General features: G+C 30.9%; 2 protein-coding genes across 2 annotated transcripts; both read left to right on the forward strand.

Annotated features, from left to right (window-relative positions):
- Positions 1-14,528: 14,528 nt before the first annotated feature.
- Positions 14,529-15,437, forward strand: LOC121128284 (uncharacterized). Its single transcript, XM_040723863.2, has 5 exons — positions 14,529-14,638; positions 14,696-14,815; positions 14,867-14,968; positions 15,023-15,126; positions 15,185-15,437. Exons 1-5 carry the CDS (start codon positions 14,572-14,574, stop codon positions 15,302-15,304), a joined length of 513 nt encoding a protein of 170 aa, XP_040579797.1. The 5' UTR covers positions 14,529-14,571; the 3' UTR covers positions 15,305-15,437.
- A 4,981-nt stretch (positions 15,438-20,418) lies between these two features.
- Positions 20,419-21,301, forward strand: LOC121128311 (uncharacterized). Its single transcript, XM_040723897.2, has 5 exons — positions 20,419-20,503; positions 20,559-20,678; positions 20,730-20,831; positions 20,886-20,990; positions 21,049-21,301. The coding sequence occupies exons 1-5, from the start codon at positions 20,437-20,439 to the stop codon at positions 21,195-21,197; spliced, it is 543 nt and encodes a 180-aa protein (XP_040579831.2). The 5' UTR covers positions 20,419-20,436; the 3' UTR covers positions 21,198-21,301.
- The last annotated feature ends 298 nt before the right edge of the window (positions 21,302-21,599 follow it).

Here is a 21,599-nt window from a genome sequence, read left to right on the forward strand (position 1 = left end):
CCCTATTTTGACTACAATAATGTTTTATATTGCCAAAATTTAAACAATTCTGGCACTGCTTTCTACTTCCTGCAAAGTTTAACCAGACTAGAGTTCCTTGAAATGGTATAATTTGGGGAAGTGAAGAGGAAGCAGCTACCATTTCAAATATATAATAAATATCCCTCCAAATACTCTTGTACTGAGTAAATAATTCCTCAGCTCTGTTAACCTCAGGATTCTTCTTCGGGTAATAGTTAACTATTTCTCGGAATTGTTTTACCCAATCTACAATTTTAAGTTCTTCAACACGCCCAACGTAATACGTAATTTTTTTTTCCTATTAACGGATAATTTAGCACAATGCCTTTCAATTTTAAAGACACCTCTTCTTTCACTCCTTCAGCATTTTCCAACATTATTTTTTCACTCTCTTCAAATCTTCTATTCTGTCTCTCACATCATTTGGGAAAATTGCATAAAAACATATATGTCCAACAACAAATCTTGGGTTAGCGCCCGCAAGTTCGTGTTCGTTAAAACCCAAAGAAAAAACCTAAATTATATACATCAATATTTTTTTATCTGTCTTGGGGGACGATCACTAGCGTTTTCCTCCATAGAAGATATCTCAAAGGAAGGGGAGAGCGAATACTAAGCAGGAGGAAGAACACAAAAGGGAGAAGAGAAGATTTATAAGAAGATTATAAAAAACAAAATGAATTCTCTATGATAATCCAAATCTTCAAAAATAGATTCGGACGAAAAAAAAGATACAGGATATCACTGATGATCCAAACCTTTTGATAGAAAACAAACTCAGTACACTTATAATCTCTTATTTGTAAACAAAAATGTAATTAAAATCACTAAACACATAGAAATTAAATTAAATCAAGAGACAAGGGACAGAGCGCTCCTTGACACTTGACATACATAAAACTAATACATAAATCTTCACTTTACTTTGGGTATGTGTCCCCTATTATTAGTGAGTATTACACTATTCAGTAAAATTATACTTTAGAAGAAAAAGTATGTATTCTGTTTAGAACTCAGGTTACCTTTGTGAAACGTTGAAAATTGAGTTTAATTACTGAAATATTCTAATGCCATTATCTCTATAAAAACAATATAGAGTGTTTTTGAGGGAGTATTTGAAAATTATATATATATAATTCAGACCTGCAGCTACCAAATTAAATATTTAAAACTTTCTTAATATTTTTTTTTTTTTTTTTTTTTTTTTGGACCTTTGAGCCTCTGAAAAAAATTACACATTTTCCAATTTGAACAAAAATAATCCCAGTTCCAAACATGTTATATTAATTTTAATAAGAGTTTTTCATTATTTAAAATTAGGCTTCGAGATATGCTGAAATTATTTATCCCAGTTTTCAACACTAGGCGCTTAAAAAAGTTTCGAATATTAAAAATTAAGCAAAAATAATAAAAACTAACTAATCCAAGTCCCCCTAAATTGAATAACTTAGCTAAATAACAAATATATTTCAGTAGTATCTACATCCCATCGAATGTGGAAGGCAACAAGAATAAATATTTTATCTCCGAAGTGAGGTTTGTTTTACCATCAAAATTAGAGTAAATAAATACATTCAGGTTTTTTTATGTTCCTTTAATTGGTTGCACTTACTAAGTATAAGTAAACATTATAGTATTACAATTACTCCACCTAACCTGAAAATCTTTTTGGTGAAATCCATATACTTAAACAATAATTATTTCTCTAGAAATTACCGGAGCACGAACGTACACATATCCAGTTCAAGAGATTAACTCCTGAGAGTGCTGTCCATGAGCTATTGCGATTCCATTGGGTTTCTAACTTTTTTGGAATATTTGAATGCGTGTAAAAAGTTTCTACTGATAACATAGAAAGTAAAGGTTTTTGTGAAAAGTTTAGTTTCATAGTGAAGGTCACAATATGCAAAGCATATATCAATTACACGTAAAAGTATTCTAAAACGTAAACCTTAACCTTTATTGTTCCAATGACTAGAGAAAGATTTTTACGGATTAACATTTTTAAAACTGATTATTGAATTCCAATAAATCCTTGTAATCTTTTAAAAATAAATAAATTAATTCCAAAACTTTTAAAAATCACGGGATAGAAAATTTATGGATACGATCATCAACAATATTGAGACTTTGAAAACCTTGAAACCTTGAGAAACTGGAAGGACTAGATTTTTTAATTTTTTTAAATAAAACTTATTTTCTAAAATGAAGCAAACAAAATTCGACATTAAATACAAATTTAAAAAAAAATAAAAAATGATATTACACGTGAAGCTTTGCCCTTCAATCACTATAAAAAACCGTCCACCCCCACTCCTCTTCTTCTATTTATAACGGCGAAAATTCGAGTTATCATTATTGCTTGTATAAAGATGTATATCTAAACAATGATAAATATCAAACTTAACAACATAATAACAAAAAATAATATTTTTAGATAATAGTATTACATACAATATTGTAACAAATGATCCAATTTAACAATTTTTTATTATTCATATTTTATACATCTTTCTTTTTTTAATTTAAAAAAGTAGTTCTTAATAATTAAAACTTTGAATGAATTAAGAATAATGATTGCAACTTTTTCTTATATTATAACAATAATGTGAATATAAGCAAGTAATTTGAGAACAGTTGAAATAGGCCTAAATCTTTAAATATATTTTTACATGAATCTCAAATTATTTGAATGACAGGATGATCACACTTTTTGTGTTGATTTCCTTAATCCTTCTTAAATGAAGTGGGATATTATAAGCACCAGACTTTATAAAAATTAGGGGTGTAACGGTTTTTAAATTGTATTATGAATTGTTCATAAAGTCCGTTACGGTAGGAGTTGGGTTGAGCAGTTTACTCTGAAATAATTTTTTCAAAAATGTTTCCTTTTTGTATGTTTGTCTGTAATTTTGTTTATAACAGAACTGAAGTTGACTCCATATTTTCAGAGACAATTTCTAGTCATCAGGATCCATTAAAAAAAAAGAATGGGTTCCACCTCAAGTACTGATTTATACATATTTCAATTCCAAGGGCTAGGATATAAAACTCCATTAGAAATGAAAGACAATTTAATTTAAAACCATTTGATCACATGTGGGGCGAACTAGTTAAATAATAAAAATATAATTTTGTTTGTATTGTAAGTATTTTGTTTTTAGCAGTGAGGCAGTTGAAATTAAATCAGAGGTCGAGGGGCGAAGAGGTTGACTTTAAATATATAACAAAGGAGAGGCATCCAATTCTGTAATATGAGCCTACCAGAAAATAATTTACTCCTACACACGGAGAGTAATTAACTTGTTAAAATTCAAATATATTATTAACTAATTATGACTAATAAATTTCTATATATTTTTTTCTATCCGTAATTAATAAAAATTCAAATTTTACAAAAGTAAACAATTTTGTTATTTGTTTATTAAATTGCTTTATACATAAAAAGGAAAGAGTATTTGTGTAATATGTATTATTAAAAGTAAAAACTAACTCAGTGAAAATACATTTCAGACATTGTAACACTAGGTACAAAGGTGACAGTTACAACTAGTATATATAAATATTACATATAAATATAATTTTACTTTATAACATGCATATTTTTTTTCCCAGAATAAAGCCCATAAAAGATTTTTGAGTGAGAAATTCTATATATAAATAATACTGATCATTTATATACAGTGCCGTATGTCAGGAAGATTTTTCGATCCGCTTTACAAGGGTGAACGGTTGATTTTCAGTGGTGAACGTGGGAAATTTAAACAGGGAAAATGCTAAAGCATAGATTAAATCTTGCAAGAATATCTCCAATGGACTGTCTGACCATTATTTTCTTCAGGCAAACATTGAGAAAAATAAAATGAAAAGGAAAAACTCTAGACGGAAAGTCAATGCCGACCTATTCATAAAGGAAGGAGTATAATGGAGTATAAAATGCACGGTGCAAGAATGAGAGAAATTTTTTGAACTATACAATTAAGTCAAACAATTTAAGCCTCCTTAAATATTTTTAAAATAATAACAGATGAAGATAATGAACGAGATTATAATATAACATGAAACGGTTACATCGACAGAAAATAAATTATGTTCACAAGTCTTGATGTTCTTAACTTGCATGTATACGTGGTGATGTGTTAGAAAAAAAATGAAGAAAAAAATGCGAGTGTTCTTTATCATGATTAGAAGAAGAAGTTTTTCCTCTCTTTCCTTGACGCAAAGGTGTCAATCAAACTGTCCATGTATTCATGGAGCACCTTGTACACCATCACTCTGTCCATGTTCAAGAGGGTGAGGGAGGAGAGCCTCTCCTGGTCCATGGTGGTCCTCATGTGGTTCTTGAGCCTTCTGAGACAGAAGAATGACCGCTGCACCTCACAGCTGCTAATGGGCATTGAGGCCAGGATAACGATCACCTTGTATAGCTCCGGCATCAGGCAGAACACTCCCGAGCTTATTAACTCCGCAGCAATTTGTGACGAAACCATGTCTTCTGTGTCAATATCTGCCTAGAAAAGCATAAATTTTAAACATATAATGCAAAATGAAACATTATAATATTAACCTTGAATTGCTGGAAGATTGTATGGTCTGACTGGAGCTGCTCGAGTTCAAGTCTGTAGTGCTTGGCGACACACTCAATGACACAGGTCTCCACTTCACTGTCATTGACGAATGCAATGAGATCCATTGTGATGTTTGTATCGTCGGTGGCAAATCTGCTCTCAAGCTTTAATACAATCTTATTGATTGCAACATCGAAATCTGTTTCACAGAAGTAGGATTCAGTTGTTCCTTTCCACTTTATTCTCCTTGGAATCTTCGCCTCCTTGAATTCCAAATCATTTGAGTCCTCCTGGTCAAATACTGATTTCATCTCAGACAACTTCAACTCAACAAGTTTCGAGATTGATTAAAAGATTTTCTCATTCTTAAGATCTTCAAGAGTCCTAATCACTAGGTTGACGTGTTTCCGGGCCTATGTTAGGTCAACCTTTCTGCCTTGAAGTTCATCTGACAAGCTAGATGTGTGTCTGAGGAGTGTCTTCAACAGTTCAATGCCGAAAACAAATTCGTGACTAAAGATGCTGTTGAGCAGAGAATTTGCTGTTGAACTCGACAATGTATCTTTATCTTTTCTCATTATTATGAAGGTCTTCATGATTCTGACCATCCCTAGAGATACAGCGTGTACAGCATCGTAGCGGAAACTCCAGCGGAGACTCCAGCGGGTAGCAGACTGGTTCTTGAGGGTCATCACCTTGGCATACTCCTCATCTTTACTTGTTATCTTCACCGACTTGTAGATTGCTGATCTCTTTGGTGACCCTTCAATGAAGTTGTATAAAATTTGTATTGTCCCCATTGTATTTCTCAACAGGGTTATATCTGAGAGAGGATCCTTGACTACAAGATTGAGGACATGGGCGTAGCATTAGATGTAGACACACAGTGGGGCTGCTTCCTTCCACCTGGCGGCAAGACCCTTCTTGATGCCGGATATGTTGGAGGCACCGTCTGCGGCCAGGGAGACAGGGCGGGCCGGGTTAAGGCCGATATCCTTGACAGCCTCGTGAAGCTTCTCAAACAAATATTTGCCGTCAGTCTGGGTAACTTTTACAAACTTGAGGCAGCTCTCTTTCTTGATGCCTTCACTCGTCAGATATCCCAGTGACAGACTGAACTTCTTCGTGTTTGACATATCTGATGTCTCATCAACAATCACTCAACGAACCAGTAGTCATCATCGCCGGCACAAGTATTGACATCTTCAATTATATTTTCCGTCACTTTGGATGCTATAATCTCTATCAGCTCATTTTGGATGTCAGGTGAAGTCCATTTGGCAAAACCCGCCCCAGCTAAACCAAATTTTTTGACTTCGGTCTCCAGTTTATCTTTGAGAATATGATTGTCGTGTGAACGCAGGGACAAAAGCTCCAAGAAGTTTCCTCGATTGTTTTCATTAGATTCCGTCAACTTTTCTCTTGTTTCGGAATCGCCCCTAAAAAGCCAATCCTTGCTTTGCGAGGAACCCAACAGTTTGGAAAATATATCTCAAATAAGCTCGCCACTTCACGACTTCCTCAGCATGTTGAGACTGAACATGGCCGAGAACCGAGGTATTCTTTCTCTTTGATGTGAGGAAATTGATCCACTTTTCCATCGACAGTTTGTGTTTTTTTGTTGTTAGAATGAACTTTCAACGAGGAACTGTTTTTCCATGTTTAGAACTCAAATTTCCCAAGGTTGGAAATTGAAAATTTAGAACAGGTGAAACACTTGGATGAATTTTCAACCTCGTCATATTCTAGCCACAGGAGCTTACGGAACCAATCATAAAGAAGGTCTCTGGAGTATTTGTCATCTATCTGAGGACTGTATGTTTGTAACTTGGCCTGTAGAGGATGATCTCTCTCGACTTTAAGCACAGTTTCCCGCTCAGTCTCCACTGTGGTTCTGGTCTGGATGTCCTTCCGCTTGGGCTCCCGCATGGTAAGTATCGGGTCACCCAGATGGCTCGTGAAGACGACAGGGTACTCTGGGCCTCCGCCCACAAACTCCATCTCCTCAGTCTTGCTCTTCTCACCTCCCTGGACATTGTCGCTAGTCTCAGAGTCCTCTGCAGAGGGAATATTGTTGTTGTTGAGTACAGAGAGCTGCTCGGGAGAGAAGATTGGTCCGATCTCGAGATTAGGAAGTCTTATTCCATGAGAAATCCGTCCGCTGGGGTAATTTGATGATTCGCCATTATTTTCTATGTCTGCAGTAACTTTCTATTCAGCAGAAACGGACTTTTCAGATCTTGGTTCAGGCAGTAAGGCCTCAACTGGAGCAGGGTCATTGGGACAGGAGGAGGCAGTGACTGAGGATGAGGAAGTAAAGTACTCTTGAAATAATTGCAGTAATTTATTAATTATCAGAAATGTATCACGGGAAGCGGAAAACGCGTTTTATATTCAAAGGTTCAATCATTTATATTTATAAAATGACAGGCAATATTTGAAAGAGATATTACGGTAAATTACAGGATTTGAATTCAAATTTCTGCGATGAATGGAGATACCCGAGAGTGTTAACTGTAGTTTAAAACCTCCGTTTTATCTATCTGACTTGATTTGGCCCCAATATTGTCTTAGAGATATAATTTACTAATTCTATAAATGTGCCGGTGAATTTTGGCTACTTTAAGTACAATTTGTGGTGCCTCCAAAGGATTAATCAGAATCATTTTTTCATTTAAATGAACTATAATTTGTTGGAAAATGTATTCCATGTTCAATTTTGAGAAAAATTATCTAGCTTCCTTTTGGGTGGACGTGCTACAAAAGTGTAATTTTATTATAATGACTCAGTACTATTATGACTTGGTGATAAGTTACATATATATAATAGATTTTAATAATTAATTATGACTTAATTCATCTATATTTACATACCTATATGATTGGTGGACGGTTGAGTAAGGTTTTTTTTTTTTTTGGTCCGCTGAAGCAGACAAAGCGCAATACGACGGCCCTGTTTATATATAAACAAAGTTCAAAACATCTTAGTCTATTTTAAGACATTGAATTGTAATAATTCAACATATCGTGAAGGTTTAGTTTTTGATACATCAAGAAATATTAATAAGTCCCCAGTTTTGTAAAAATAACTAAAGTCTAGGATAATAATTTTGTTATACCTGTTCTTGTTCTCTTCAGGCAAGTATACCCAATTAGCCCTAACCCCAATGCAGGTGAAAATGTTATCTGAAGGAGAATGAAAGTCAAACAGTTTATGGAGTGGAAATGAGAACTAAAGTTCTGAATACTATCATGTGATTTTTTTGGGTATTTGGGAGTCGGAACAATGTTTGTGTTTTATTTTTTGAAGCTCATATCATTCTTGAGAGGAAAACATTCACAACGTTTTATTGACACCTCAGATGCTCTTCTCCCATACATTTTTTCAATAGTAATTTTTTAGTTTCTTTTTTTTTACATACTGCAAGATCATACATTCTACAACTTCAGTTATAAGTAAGTGTAGCTCGTTAATGGACGCAGAGTACAATTTAATATACTTGAATATTTAATTTGTACAACCTGGAGTCTATTTTAAGTCATGAATCTTTCAAATTGCAATCATGTTTACATTTGTATACCCCCTACCTATGATGATGCAGTTGCTCCTGCAATTCGAAATCATTGTCAGAACCTAACTTTGGTAAGTAGAACACATATACAAAATTTTAGCAGATTTGGTTAAAGTTTACCTCTGGCACAATTGCAATTTCTATACATGAATGAAACAAAACTGATAAGATTGGTGCAACTGAATCACCCTTGCCCTCCCTACAGATCAGTCTTAGGCGAGATTATGATAATTTAGCCACGAACCAAAGGTAAAAATTTCAAATCATACTGGTGAAGTTTACTCATCTAGGGCTTCAACAAACGCCAGTGACTTTTTGAGCTGAAAAGCTTACAAAAGCTCCATGTTTATTAAAGTCAAATAAAATTCGCTTCATCTTCTTCCAAAACAAGAAAATTTTCACTGTCAATCCAAGCATACATCGAAAAAATGTCCCTTTTGTGGCTTTTGAGAATACGCCGGAGATGGTTTCAGACCACACAAAACATTCAGCATCCATATTATCATTAGCCTTATCTATTTATTTATGTACTTCACCGTAAAACCTTTCTGTGTATAAATGATGATGCAAAAGACTCTGCATGTGTATTCAAACAACAAGATGATGCCTTGGCTGACGTCTATAACGCACTCTAAGCTTCCATGAGTAAAAATCTTAACATTTGGGGAAATGATATGTGATCTCCTCAGTCCAGATTTGAGCCCACTTGAGTTATCTATTTATGCGTGTGGAGAAATCAAGACCCATATTAAGCGTCAATATAGTCCGTCAGCTATTAAACATGGAGGACAAGACCTAGTTACATCATTTACTAAATGTGCAACTTTTTGTCTGCCAGATATTTCATCATGTCTGTGTAGGCTTCAGACCCCCAAAATTAAACAAGGGGCGACTGCAAATTGAAACTATACCAAATGAAATCCAATATTCATGATGTTTTTGTGAAGTTTTTTTTTGAAAAATAAGTCAACTTATTTTATATTTAATAATTAGCCAATTTGTAAATTAGAATATTAATATTCTAATTTATTACTTGTTGAATGTAATAAAAGTATAAATTTCAATTTATTTGATCAAGAAAGTTTGTATTTGTGTATATTATTTAAATGAAACAAAAAATGTATAATTGTAGTGGTAATTTTCTTTTTAATGAATTGAATATTTTAAAATAAGTAGGTCTGTTTTGTACAATATATCTACATGAGGAACTCTTCCGTTTTCCCGGGGAATATAGACCTACGGGAAATTATCAGTAATTATCATATCATTATCAGTTTCATTTAATTAAATTAGCGTCAAATAGTATGTTTATTGTTGGATCAAGAAACACAATTCAATTAACTAAATAACCAACGTTTTTATAAGTTATATTGATAAAAAAATAATTTATACGATACTTTAAGGGTAAAAATGTCTTAAAATGTATTATTACTTACTTAGATATTTTTTTAAACCCTTTAAAAATACAGTATTTAGTATTTATTTACAGTATTCGATTTTTTTTATGACTAATATACATATTCAAAAAAGATTCTTAAGTGGATTTTCGACTAACTAATTTTCTTTTGTATCAAATAAAACTGATGTTTGCCTACAATTTTTGGAATTAAAATTAAAGCGTCTCCCTCTAATTTCAGGGTATTCCTTCCGATGTTGATGTGTGTAAATCTCAACAGTATTTAAATATGGCTCCTGTGCTCCATAGTTTTACGATTCCATTATACAGAACTAATTTCTCTCAAATAAAGCAAATGAGTCATAGTAGTCAAGAATTCTTTGACCACACAGCCTGTGTAATTTAAGTTTAGAGAGTTGTTCCGAGGTGAATGATTTTATAATAAATAAGGAATTGTCTTACTTCATTGCATTTCTTTATGACTTCTTTTATTGTAAATTTTATTTAAATAAATTTTTTGAGCATATTTTTTTACAAGTAACATAGAAATATTGTCATTAATAAGTAATGCAAGTTTGCAACTAGAAATATCAAAAGTTTAAAGGAAGAAAAAAAATCTTCAAACTTGACAAGATTAATTTCAGCCTTCAAATCAATGAGGATCTATCCTTTACTGAATGATAAAACTATATTTTTGAGATTTTAAAATGCTTTTCATTTTTGTGCCAATGATGAAAAAGGGAATCGAAATTAATTTGGTCATATTTTCAGGAATGAAACATTTTAAACATTTTCATAAGTCTAAATTTTGTTGCGTTTTTGAAAAGCCTAGATTGTGATGGTCAAGATCATTTTAAAGCGCTTAAAATTGCATTGAATATCTTAAAAAACATAATTCCAGATTTAGAAGAGGAAAATAAGTTGTCATTTTTGAACGAACAAATATAGCTTTGTTTTTTACCAAGCAAGCGAAGGTATCATCATTCTAACTATGTCCTAAATTTGGCAAATAACCTCACTAATTAAGTCTATTGAGGGAAAAGAATATAATATGCAGGAGTGAGAATATATGGAATTGAGAGAGGCTTTCCTTAGAAAACAATTTAATGTTTTATGATTTCATCACACTTCTTCATACAATGTACAATATCGAATGAATATATATACTACTCCCTCGGAACAATATTATAAATTTATTCAACCTCGAATCTATTAATTGTGTTGACGTACAATGTTCCTTTTTTTTCTACTAATTTAATTATTCCTAATGATGTATTTTATCTGATTCTTTAAATAATTAACAAACTTTAATGAATGTAATGATTGTTGTTATATTTCCTTCATTTCTAGCATCGATTTTGATTTTCAATGGATGACGATTAAGAAATAAAATGATCAAAATATTTGAGCACAATAAGTGGTAGGTAAAAGAAAAAGTATCTGTAGCTTTAGATAAATTTGTTATTTAATTCTCATGGCAACTAAATTTGTGGTTTAGAAACAAAATTTTGCTAGTCCAACAATTTCAATGTCAGCTGTTGATGTCTAGGCTTCTTTTTCAGAATCAGTGTTGCCATTGTTGATTAATTGAATTATAATGATGTTTTTTAAGGCGTAAATAATTCCATACTAGGTAATAATTAGCTGTTTATTAGCTGATGTTGGGTATTTTTCTGTTTCTTTAGTAAGAGAGGCTGGGAGATACAATAAAGGTAACGACTTGTAAAGTATTATATTAATTTTTACAATGAATATTTAAGCAAAAGGTTGTGTATCTAATAAAATATATTATGTTCCGTAAAAGAAAGTACTCACAAGTAACAATTGTTTCTTTTACTTTAACTACTAGAGATAAAAACATGGATTGATGATGTGAAAAAGAAGTTGACGCAATCGTAGTTGACCAAAATATTATAATTGTAGTAGTAATAAATAAATATGCATAGAACATAAAGAGCACTTCCAATATTTTTATAGACATATAGAGACTCCATGATGCAAAAATTACCTAACCTGATTCGAAAAAGACAGAGTAATTTCAATTTTTCTTGCCTGAAAAGTAAAAACATTTATTACATGCAATCTTTTTATAAGTATTTATTTGTTTAGTCTATTTGCACACTACATGGCTAATAAAATTTCAAAATAAGTATGACTATGCATACTAAAGCATTTATCTTGCAATTGAAATTATGACTAATGTAATTCAGTCTAGCATGATGAAATTTAGCCACTTAGTAATTAAAAGACTATAGTTTAACTCAAATATATTCAAATATTCGTAAAATCAACCAGAGACTCGGAAGTCGAAATATATCAAACATATAGAGTACAAGAATTTGAAGACACTATGTTAATGACGAAATAATGAAGTTATAACTCAAATTTGCTGGATAGGGATTATTAGTTATATATATTATACTTTAATTCTAAATATATCAAACTTTATTAAAACTGAATAAACTAACAAAGTGTAGAGGGGAATTTTGAAGAACTATTTCCTCTGGAAACAGTCGTAATTTTTTTTTTTCAAGTCGTATATAGGGTCAAAGAGGGGGTGCAACTTCCTGGTGTTGTTGTGTAAGTAAGCTATTAAGGTCTACCACAAAGATAATTTAGAGTAAAAATTAATTTTGGGTGGGTGGTCGTTAATTGAAACGGCCACACAACAACAATAGAAGGTTTTTATGATTGGATTATATTGGATGTGAATAAATTATATTTTCATTTTTTCCTCTGTAATAAGGGGTCGACTACGTCCTGGTATTTTCCTTCCCAAACTTGCTTTTTTTCGTTGATTAGGCCTCTTCAATCATAAGAATGACATTGAGGCCACTCATGTTGAGGGCATTAATCCCTTCTTCGAGATATTTGACTGTTGAAGCAGATAATACTTTATATACAATATATATTATATAGAACTCTAAGGTGCTTGATATTTGGAATTGTATATAACATTTCACCTGTAGATTTCCTCATACATGTCTGTCTCACATTTTACCACAATAAAACATCATTCAGTAAATTATGTACAATATTCTATTTCCCAAGTGTATGTAATTTATTCAAAGCTATTTGTAAAGTTCACACTAGATGATGGAATGTAAGATATAGAGGGCACTATGTTTTTTTATGTCAAATATTTAGCAGGTATTTTTTTTTTTTTTGCATCACAATCATGTTGTTCCTAAATATTTATCATGACCCAAAAATTGTTAACTTATATTTGGATTTTAGAGTAAATAATGATATTTACATATACAGGGTCATACACTACAATTGGAAAAAGCTTTGAAATAATCAAGATCCTAAACAAATTCATTTCACCGAATTATTTGGCTTCATTAAAAAGCATAGAATTTATCAGTACATTAATTTTTAATATGATATCCATGGGTCTCAGCCACTGCCTCACAGAGTAATCATTTTACATCATGAAATTTTTTTTAATCTTGTATAAACGGTCCCTGAGTAGCTAATATTTATTCGTAAAAAAAGCATTATATTTAAGCATTATCCTTAAAAATTATTATGTGGCTAATGGTGTGTCTCCACATGATTTTAATCAAGGCTGTCATGCAGCTTTGGATTCCGTGTGAAATAACCCCGTTGGCAAAAGTAAAAGACATAAATGATGACTCCGTCTCCTTCTGATAGAATGAACACTTTCTATCCTTCAGACTTGCATTTAAATTTTTTGGTAAAAAGTGAGAACACTGCTAACCTATATTTAAGCCACTTGTGGTAATAATCGCAGAAGGAGTTGTTCAAATTATTAATGGGTTTACTTTTTTTTATGTCTCTTTTTAGGTCCAGTCTAATAATTATTCTCTGAAATAAAGTGGAGGGGTGTTCCACTGCATTGCCGTTGGAGAAGCCTTTTCTTATTATTTTATTTTAGAACAAAGTCACATAATGAAAAAATTTCAAAACTGTACCAGGTCGTATGATACCATTTGGTCTTATTTACATTTTAACTTATTTTAACCTTTACATGTTAACATTTGCAATTATTTAAACTTATTAAGCACAAACAATTCTATCCATTTTAGTTCATTAATAAAATATTTAATTTTCCATCAACGAGGCAAGGTTGGTTCAAATTGCTTAATCCGAATCAACTACACCAATTTGAAACTTTTGAAACACGAAAAATCAAATAGCCCCGATTAAAACACTCTAGAATAATTAAATCAAGAGTCATTGGCGTTCAAAAAGAATTTGAACAAACTACTTAATGAATGATCGTGTTTATCCATCTCGAAAAAAGAACATCACCGAAAAAATAATGTCATGCTAATAAAAAACTCAACCGTTATGCACTTATATGGAATCTCGACGAGATCAAAGTTTGTTCCAATCCTAGTGAACGGCCCTTTATGTACGATATCAACATGAACTCGGTCTTGCACGAATGTCTGAAAAATTTCATCTTTTTAAAAAACTCCATTATATTGTTTGCGTGTCTTAGTTTTGATAAACAAAATATAATTAATGAAGAATCAATAATACTCATTAATTAAATATAACTAACTTCAATCCCTATATAAATTGTAAATAATTTCAATGTATTAATTATAATTTCAATTAATAAAATAAATAAACCAAACTGGTTTTTCTGAATTTGAGTAATTAAATTGAGAGTCCTTTAGTTTTATTAAAACTTCAAACAAACGCTGTATACAGGCCTGTGGCTACAAAGGGTATTTCTTCATACATGTACTTATTGGTCTAATTGAGTAAAAAAGTTAACGATATTCCTATAAAAAAGAAAAAAAAAATTAATCAAATCTTTTTACAATTTTATTTTCTTTTAATGATCATTCGTTTGATTTTTATCATTTCTATATAATTTTAATTTCTAAATTAAATAAATAAAATAGCTATAGCTATTATTTTATTTATGGACTTATAGGTCTTAATACACCTGAACACTTATTTAATTTACATATAAGTGTATAAAATAAAGAAAATAGTTTGATTGGGATATCAGTAGTTCAAATTCCCTAACAGCATGAGGTCAACAATTGCTTCACTTTTTATCTGTAGTACATTTTGCGTTGCTCAAAGATTTATCACAGGTAATATAACAAAGCAACTTTATTTAAAATAACGCCTTGCACATTTTTTTTTTACAGAAAGTAGTTGTGAAGATAGGAATTCAACAGAATGCCAAATTTTTGTAAAAGAATATCCATCATATTGCTTTAAACCATCCAATCACCATCCATGTGCAGAATCCTGTGGAGTTTGTAAAGGTATACAACATTTTTCAACAAAACTCATTAATTCAGTATTTATTTTCATAGCCAAATGTAAAGACTATCATTCTGCTTGTATGAGAGATGCTAAGATAATTTGTTTTGATGGGAGAGATTATCATTGTCCAAAAATGTGTGGTAATTGCAATGGTAAATACATAAAATACATAATTTGGAATAAAATATAATAATTTTCAATTTTAGTGTGTGAGGATCTAGTCCATTCTTCTCTTTGTCGAAAAGCCAGGATCGTTGTAAAGAAGATCCTAATATTAGATATTCCTGCAGAAAAACATGTAAAATCTGCAGTAAGAAAAAATAATTATAAACCTATGTATGATTGACTATTGTAATATTATTTTTCAGGTGATGATCAACTTTGTAATGATGCAATGCCAGACGTTGCATATAGTTGTTCTTTGTTTGAACAAAAGGATATTGTATTCATCCAATGTATTCAGAAACAATGAAAAAAATGTGTCGTAAAACGTGCTGGTTAAAGTTACAACAATAACTTCTTTTTATTCATATACCCTGGTTGTTATGCTATCCTTTGTTGTGAAAATTGTCTAAATCGTTCTGAGTGTAAATAAAACAGAAAAGTATAATTTAGCAGTTATATATGGCAGAAATATTTGCTGATTAGTGTTGAATCGGTCTTTGGACTGATTTCTAATCAATCTCCCCCCCCTTGCAGTTTTCTTATCGGTCCGGTCCCTTTTACCATTCAATCACCCTAAGGACTGGTTAGTTGATCCTTCATTCTTACGTTCCTAGCTATCTTTTATTTTCTTCACTTCTACCAAGAATTGAAGATTATAAATACCAAGATTAATAAAAATACAAGGTTATACCATAGCACTTTTCCAACTGATGTTTGACATCTACTACGGGTTTAAAAAGTGACGTCATAGAGAAGGGAAGAACATACTCGTATAAAATCAAAGAAAACAAAAAGTGTTATAAGTTATTTATGTAAGCAAGTTTACATTGCCTATTTTTAAAAACCATTGGACAATCTAAATAAATCTTGACACCACACAAAGAGTTTAATTTTTGTTGGCTATTATTAAGTCAATGAACCATGGGAAAACGTAATTTAATGTCGTTTGGTGTAAACACAGCTTGGTGATAACAAACAGATAACTCTCCTGATTTTCCTTTCAGAGGAGTAAATTTTTTTGGGTTTATCAAGGAGACCTATCACTCATTTTGATGACATTATGGTAACATATATGAACTTTCTCTAGAAAGTCATGGCGATGATGAAAATAGAAGTGATCCAGACCTTAAAGTTTTGGAGGATGCATATTGTATAATAGAAATATATTCATTTATTAAAATATCTATACTCCTTTCAAAACTATAATTTGTGTTGTTGTTCGTTTATATCAGATATTCTTGGTTTAATATAAAAATTTTGTTTTTCCTATTAACTCAAAATATAGTTACATAAGTTGATTTACACAAAAGATTATCATACTTTTATTCTTTAACTGAAATATAAAAATAAAAACTTAAATATTGTATATTATTTAAAAACGTTACAACTATTACAATATCAGTTTTTATCCTTCCTTAGTGACATTTAATAAATGTTGTTCCAATAAAATTTGAGATATATTTATATACGCAAAATAAAATATTTGCCATCCAAATTATAGCAAAGATTATTGAGCAGTGAGTAATGTGAGATCTGGAAATTATTTGATGTACGAGTGTTCTAGATGACAAGTGTTCCATTTCTATTTGGATAACAAGTGAAAGAAAGTTTGCCTATAGTACAACTCTATTTTCTTTAATTAGTAAACTAATATGAAAACCAGTTAGCTTTTTGTCGCAAGGTATTTCAATTATTTCCATGCAGTAATGATTGTAGAAGAGGTGGAATAAATCCAAATACTTGAATATTTTCAATGTATCTTCAAAAATAAATATTTTAGACTTAGACAAGTACACTATTAGATAGAAACTCAAACAAATTCACCTTTACTCATGTTTCTATGTAGAAATACAAATTAGGTGTTTGTTTTAGCTTAACCAGTTTTTTAGTTGGATAACAGAAGAGTCTTATTCTGAACTGTTGTTATTATTATTGAATTCCTGAGGAGTTAACTTCCTTTTCTACTGCATTCAATTATATCCAAAAGCTGATTGAACATTCGTGTGTCCTCAAAAGACGTAGAGTAACCTTGAAGATTTGCAGCAGAGTTTCATTGCAAGTCCTTATTGGACTTGGAATATAATTGAGAATCGACATCAGTGTAATTATAGTTTAGCTAATTTTATATAAACTAATGAAACCTCATGGCAACTAAGCTGCACTCCTCCAAACAATCTTTTAATCGTCAAGATTACCACGTTAATTTTTTTAAATTCACATACCAAAATACATACGATTTGCAACCCAATATATGAAATATATATATATATATATATAGGGAAATATGAAAGACTAAATCTAATAAAAAAGAAATTTTACAGAACATTGAAGCTATTAAGAAGACTGGCTATTTTAATGACGTTTGTTAAATCTCTTTTGTTATTTTTATAGACTGTTTTAGGGCTTTGGTTTGGTCTTATAAATTTTTGTTGTTAAACATGTGATTTTAGTATATAAAAATATATGCTAGCCTTAGGGGTATATGTACTACGGGTTACAGCATTATATTGGGGTTTCCGTGGCTTTAGAAAGAGGTGGATATCCCATCAATTTACCCTTAAGGTTAGTCATAATAAATAAATATATATATATATTCACTCCTCAACAAAGAATAATTGTTATTCTACATCTTTAATATTCACAATCGTACGAAGTTATTCTATAAAACGCTATCCATTCGATGAATTAAAGAAAAATGATAAGAGATATGGAAATTTTAAAAATTTTATTCATATTGACAACATGCAAGTTGGATATAACTTTTACAACTTTATTTGCATTAATTTGTAATGACATACAACTATCGAAAGCTTATTATTAGAAAATATAATTATGTTAGTAAGTATTGAGAAAGGTTTGATGAAATACTTACAAAAATAGTTGCGCGGACTAAAGTGAATCTCTTTGTCTAAGAAAACAGTACACATTTGGTTTTCTACTTAAATATAATTACTTACATATGGTATATACAGTAGAGTCTTCCCGTAGTTACTAATTGTAGGCATGCTGTCTTCCACTACTTTATTAATGTATTTTTATAACAATAATAATTGACTTTTTCATCATTTTACATCATAAAAAAGGAAATATATCAAGCTTAGAACTAGCTAAAGAATCAATAACAACACTGTTATAATGATAAAAAATACTTTTATATAAGTTTTATAAAACCTACTTTGAATTTGTTGATTGTTTTAATGGTAAAAATGACTCTGGATGATAATATGTAGTGCTGAATTAACATAATCCCAGATATTTCAAAAATTCAGACGACTGAGAGAAAAACTGAGATGAGCAGGTAGATTGTGGCTCAAACATAAATAATTTTTTGGGGTTGAATTTAATAGTACAATATTCTATGTCCCAAGTGTATGTAATTTAAACAAAGCTATTTGTAAAGTTCACACTAGATGATGGAATGTAAGATATAGAGGACACTATGTTTTTTTATGTCAAATATTTATCATGACCCAAAAATTGTTAACTTATATGTGGATTTTAGAATAAATAATGATATTTACATATACAGGGTCATACACTACAATTGGAAAAAGCTTTGAAATAATCCAGATCCTAAACAAATTCATTTCACCGAATTTTTTGCTTCATTAAAAAGCATAGAATTTATGAGTACATTAATTTTTAATATGATATCCATGGGTCTCAGCCACTGCCTCACAGAGTAATCATTTAACATCATGAAATTTTTTTTAATCTTGTATAAACGGTCCCTGAGTAGCTAATATTTATTCGTAAAAAAGCATTATATTTAAGCATTATCCTTAAAATTTATTATGTGGCTAATGGTGTGTCTCCACATGATTTTAATCAAGGCTGTCATGCAGCTTTGGATTCCGTGTGAAATAACCCCGTTCGTGTACTTTGCAACGTAGAGCATTTCCTGGAACTTGGAAATAATGTTCTTTATTTTGATATTTTGAGACAGTAATAAAAATGAAAGTGACGAGACGACAAACCAATCCAGCTGGGTGATAATCACTCCGAAGTAGGGCGCTACTATGTCCTCCACCATTCTCAACATAGATATGCTCATTTGGCAAAAGTAAAAGACATAAATGATGACTCTGTCTCCTTCTGATAGAATGAACACTTTCTATCCTCCAGACTAGCATCTAAATTTTTTGGTAAAAAGTGAGAACACTGCTAACCTATACTGATATCACTTGTTGTGATAATCGCAGAAGGAGTTGTTCAAATTATTAATGGGTCTACTTTTTTTTATGTCTCTTTTTAGGTCCAGTCTAATAATTATTCTCTGAAATAAATTGGAGGGGTGTTCCACTGCATTGCCGTTGGAGAAGCCTTTTCTTATTATTTTATTAGAGAACGAAGTCACATAATGAAAAAATTTCAAAACTGTACCAGGTCGTATGATACTATTTCGTCTTATTTACATTTTAACTTATTTTTACCTTTACATGTTAACATTTGCAATTATTTAAACTTATTAAGCACAAACAATTCTATCCATTTTAGTTCATTAATAAAATATTTAATTTTCCATCAACGAGGCAAGGTTGGTTCAAATTGCTTAATCCGAATCAACTACACCAATTTGAAACTTTTGAAACACGAAAAATCAAATAGCCCCGATTAAAACACTCTAGAATAATTAAATCAAGAGTCATTGGCGTTCAAAAAGAATTTGAACAAACTACTTAATGAATGATCGTGTTTATCCATCTCGAAAAAGAACGTTACTGAAAAAATAATGTCATGCTAAAAAAAAACTCAACCGTTATGCACTTATATGGAATCTCGACGAGATCAAAGTTTGTTCCAATCCTAGTGAACGGCCCTTTATGTACGATATCAACATGAACTCGGTCTTGCACAAATGTCTGAAAAATTTCATCTTTTTAAAAAACTCCATTATATTGTTTGCGTGTCTTAGTTTTGATAAACAAAATATAATTAATGAAGAATCAAAATACTCATTAATTAAATATAACTAACTTCAATCCCTATATAAATTGTAAATTTTTCAATGTATTAATTATAATTTCAATTAATAAAATAAACAAACCAAACTGGTTTTCTGAATTTGAGTAATTAAATTGAGAGTCCTTTAGTTTTATTAAAACTTCAAACAAACGCTGTATACAGGCCTGTGGCTACAAAGGGTATTTCTTCATACATGTACTTATTGGTCTAATTGAGTAAAAAGTTAACGATATTCCTATAAAAAAGAAAAAAAAAAATTAATCAAATCTTTTTACAATTTTATTTTCTTTTAATGATCATTCGTTTGATTTTTATCATTTCTATATAATTTTAATTTCTAAATTAAATAAATAAAATAGCTATAGCTATTATTTTATTTATGGACTTATAGGTCTTAATACACCTGAACACTTATTTAATTTACATATAAGTGTATAAAATAAAGAAAATAGTTTGATTGGGATATCAGTAGTTCAAATTCCCTAACAGCATGAGGTCAACAATTGCTTCACTTTTTATCTGTAGTACATTTTGCGTTGCTCAAAGATTTATCACAGGTAATATAACAAAGCAACTTTATTTAAAATAACGCCTTGCACATTTTTTTTACAGAAAGTAGTTGTGAAGATAGGAATTCAACAGAATGCCAAATTTTTGTAAAAGAATATCCATTATATTGCTTTAAACCATCCAATCACCATCCATGTGCAGAATCCTGTGGAGTTTGTAAAGGTATACAACATTTTTCAACAAAACTCATTAATTCAGTATTTATTTTCATAGCCAAATGTAAAGACTATCATTCTGCTTGTATGAGAGATGCTAAGATAATTTGTTTTGATGGGAGAGATTATCATTGTCCAAAAATGTGTGGTAATTGCAATGGTAAATACATAAAATACATAATTTGGAATAAAATATAATAATTTTCAATTTTAGTGTGTGAGGATCTAGTCCATTCTTCTCTTTGTCGAAAAAGCCAGGATCGTTGTAAAGAAGATCCTAATATTAGATATTCCTGCAGAAAAACATGTAAAATCTGCAGTAAGAAAAAATAATTATAAACCTATGTATGATTGACTATTGTAATATTATTTTTCAGGTGATGATCAACTTTGTAATGATGCAATGCCAGACGTTGCATATAGTTGTTCTTTGTTTGAACAAAAAGGATATTGTATTCATCCAATGTATTCAGAAACAATGAAAAAAATGTGTCGTAAAACGTGCTGGTTAAAGTTACAACAATAACTTCTTTTATTCATATACCCTGGTTGTTATGCTATCCTTTGTTGTGAAAATTGTCTAAATCGTTCTGAGTGTAAATAAAACAGAAAAGTATAATTTAGCAGTTATATATGGCAGAAATATTTGCTGATTAGTGTTGAATCGGTCTTTGGACTGATTTCTAATCAATCTCCCCCCCCCCCTTGCAGTTTTCTTATCGGTCCGGTCCCTTTTACCATTCAATCACCCTAAGGACTGGTTAGTTGATCCTTCATTCTTACGTTCCTAGCTATCTTTTATTTTCTTCACTTCTACCAAGAATTGAAGATTATAAATACCAAGATTAATAAAAATACAAGGTTATACCATAGCACTTTTCCAACTGATGTTTGACATCTACTACGGGTTTAAAAAGTGACGTCATAG

This window comes from Lepeophtheirus salmonis, chromosome 13 (assembly GCF_016086655.4).
Source record: "Lepeophtheirus salmonis chromosome 13, UVic_Lsal_1.4, whole genome shotgun sequence".
NCBI classification, from domain to species: domain Eukaryota; kingdom Metazoa; phylum Arthropoda; class Copepoda; order Siphonostomatoida; family Caligidae; genus Lepeophtheirus; species Lepeophtheirus salmonis.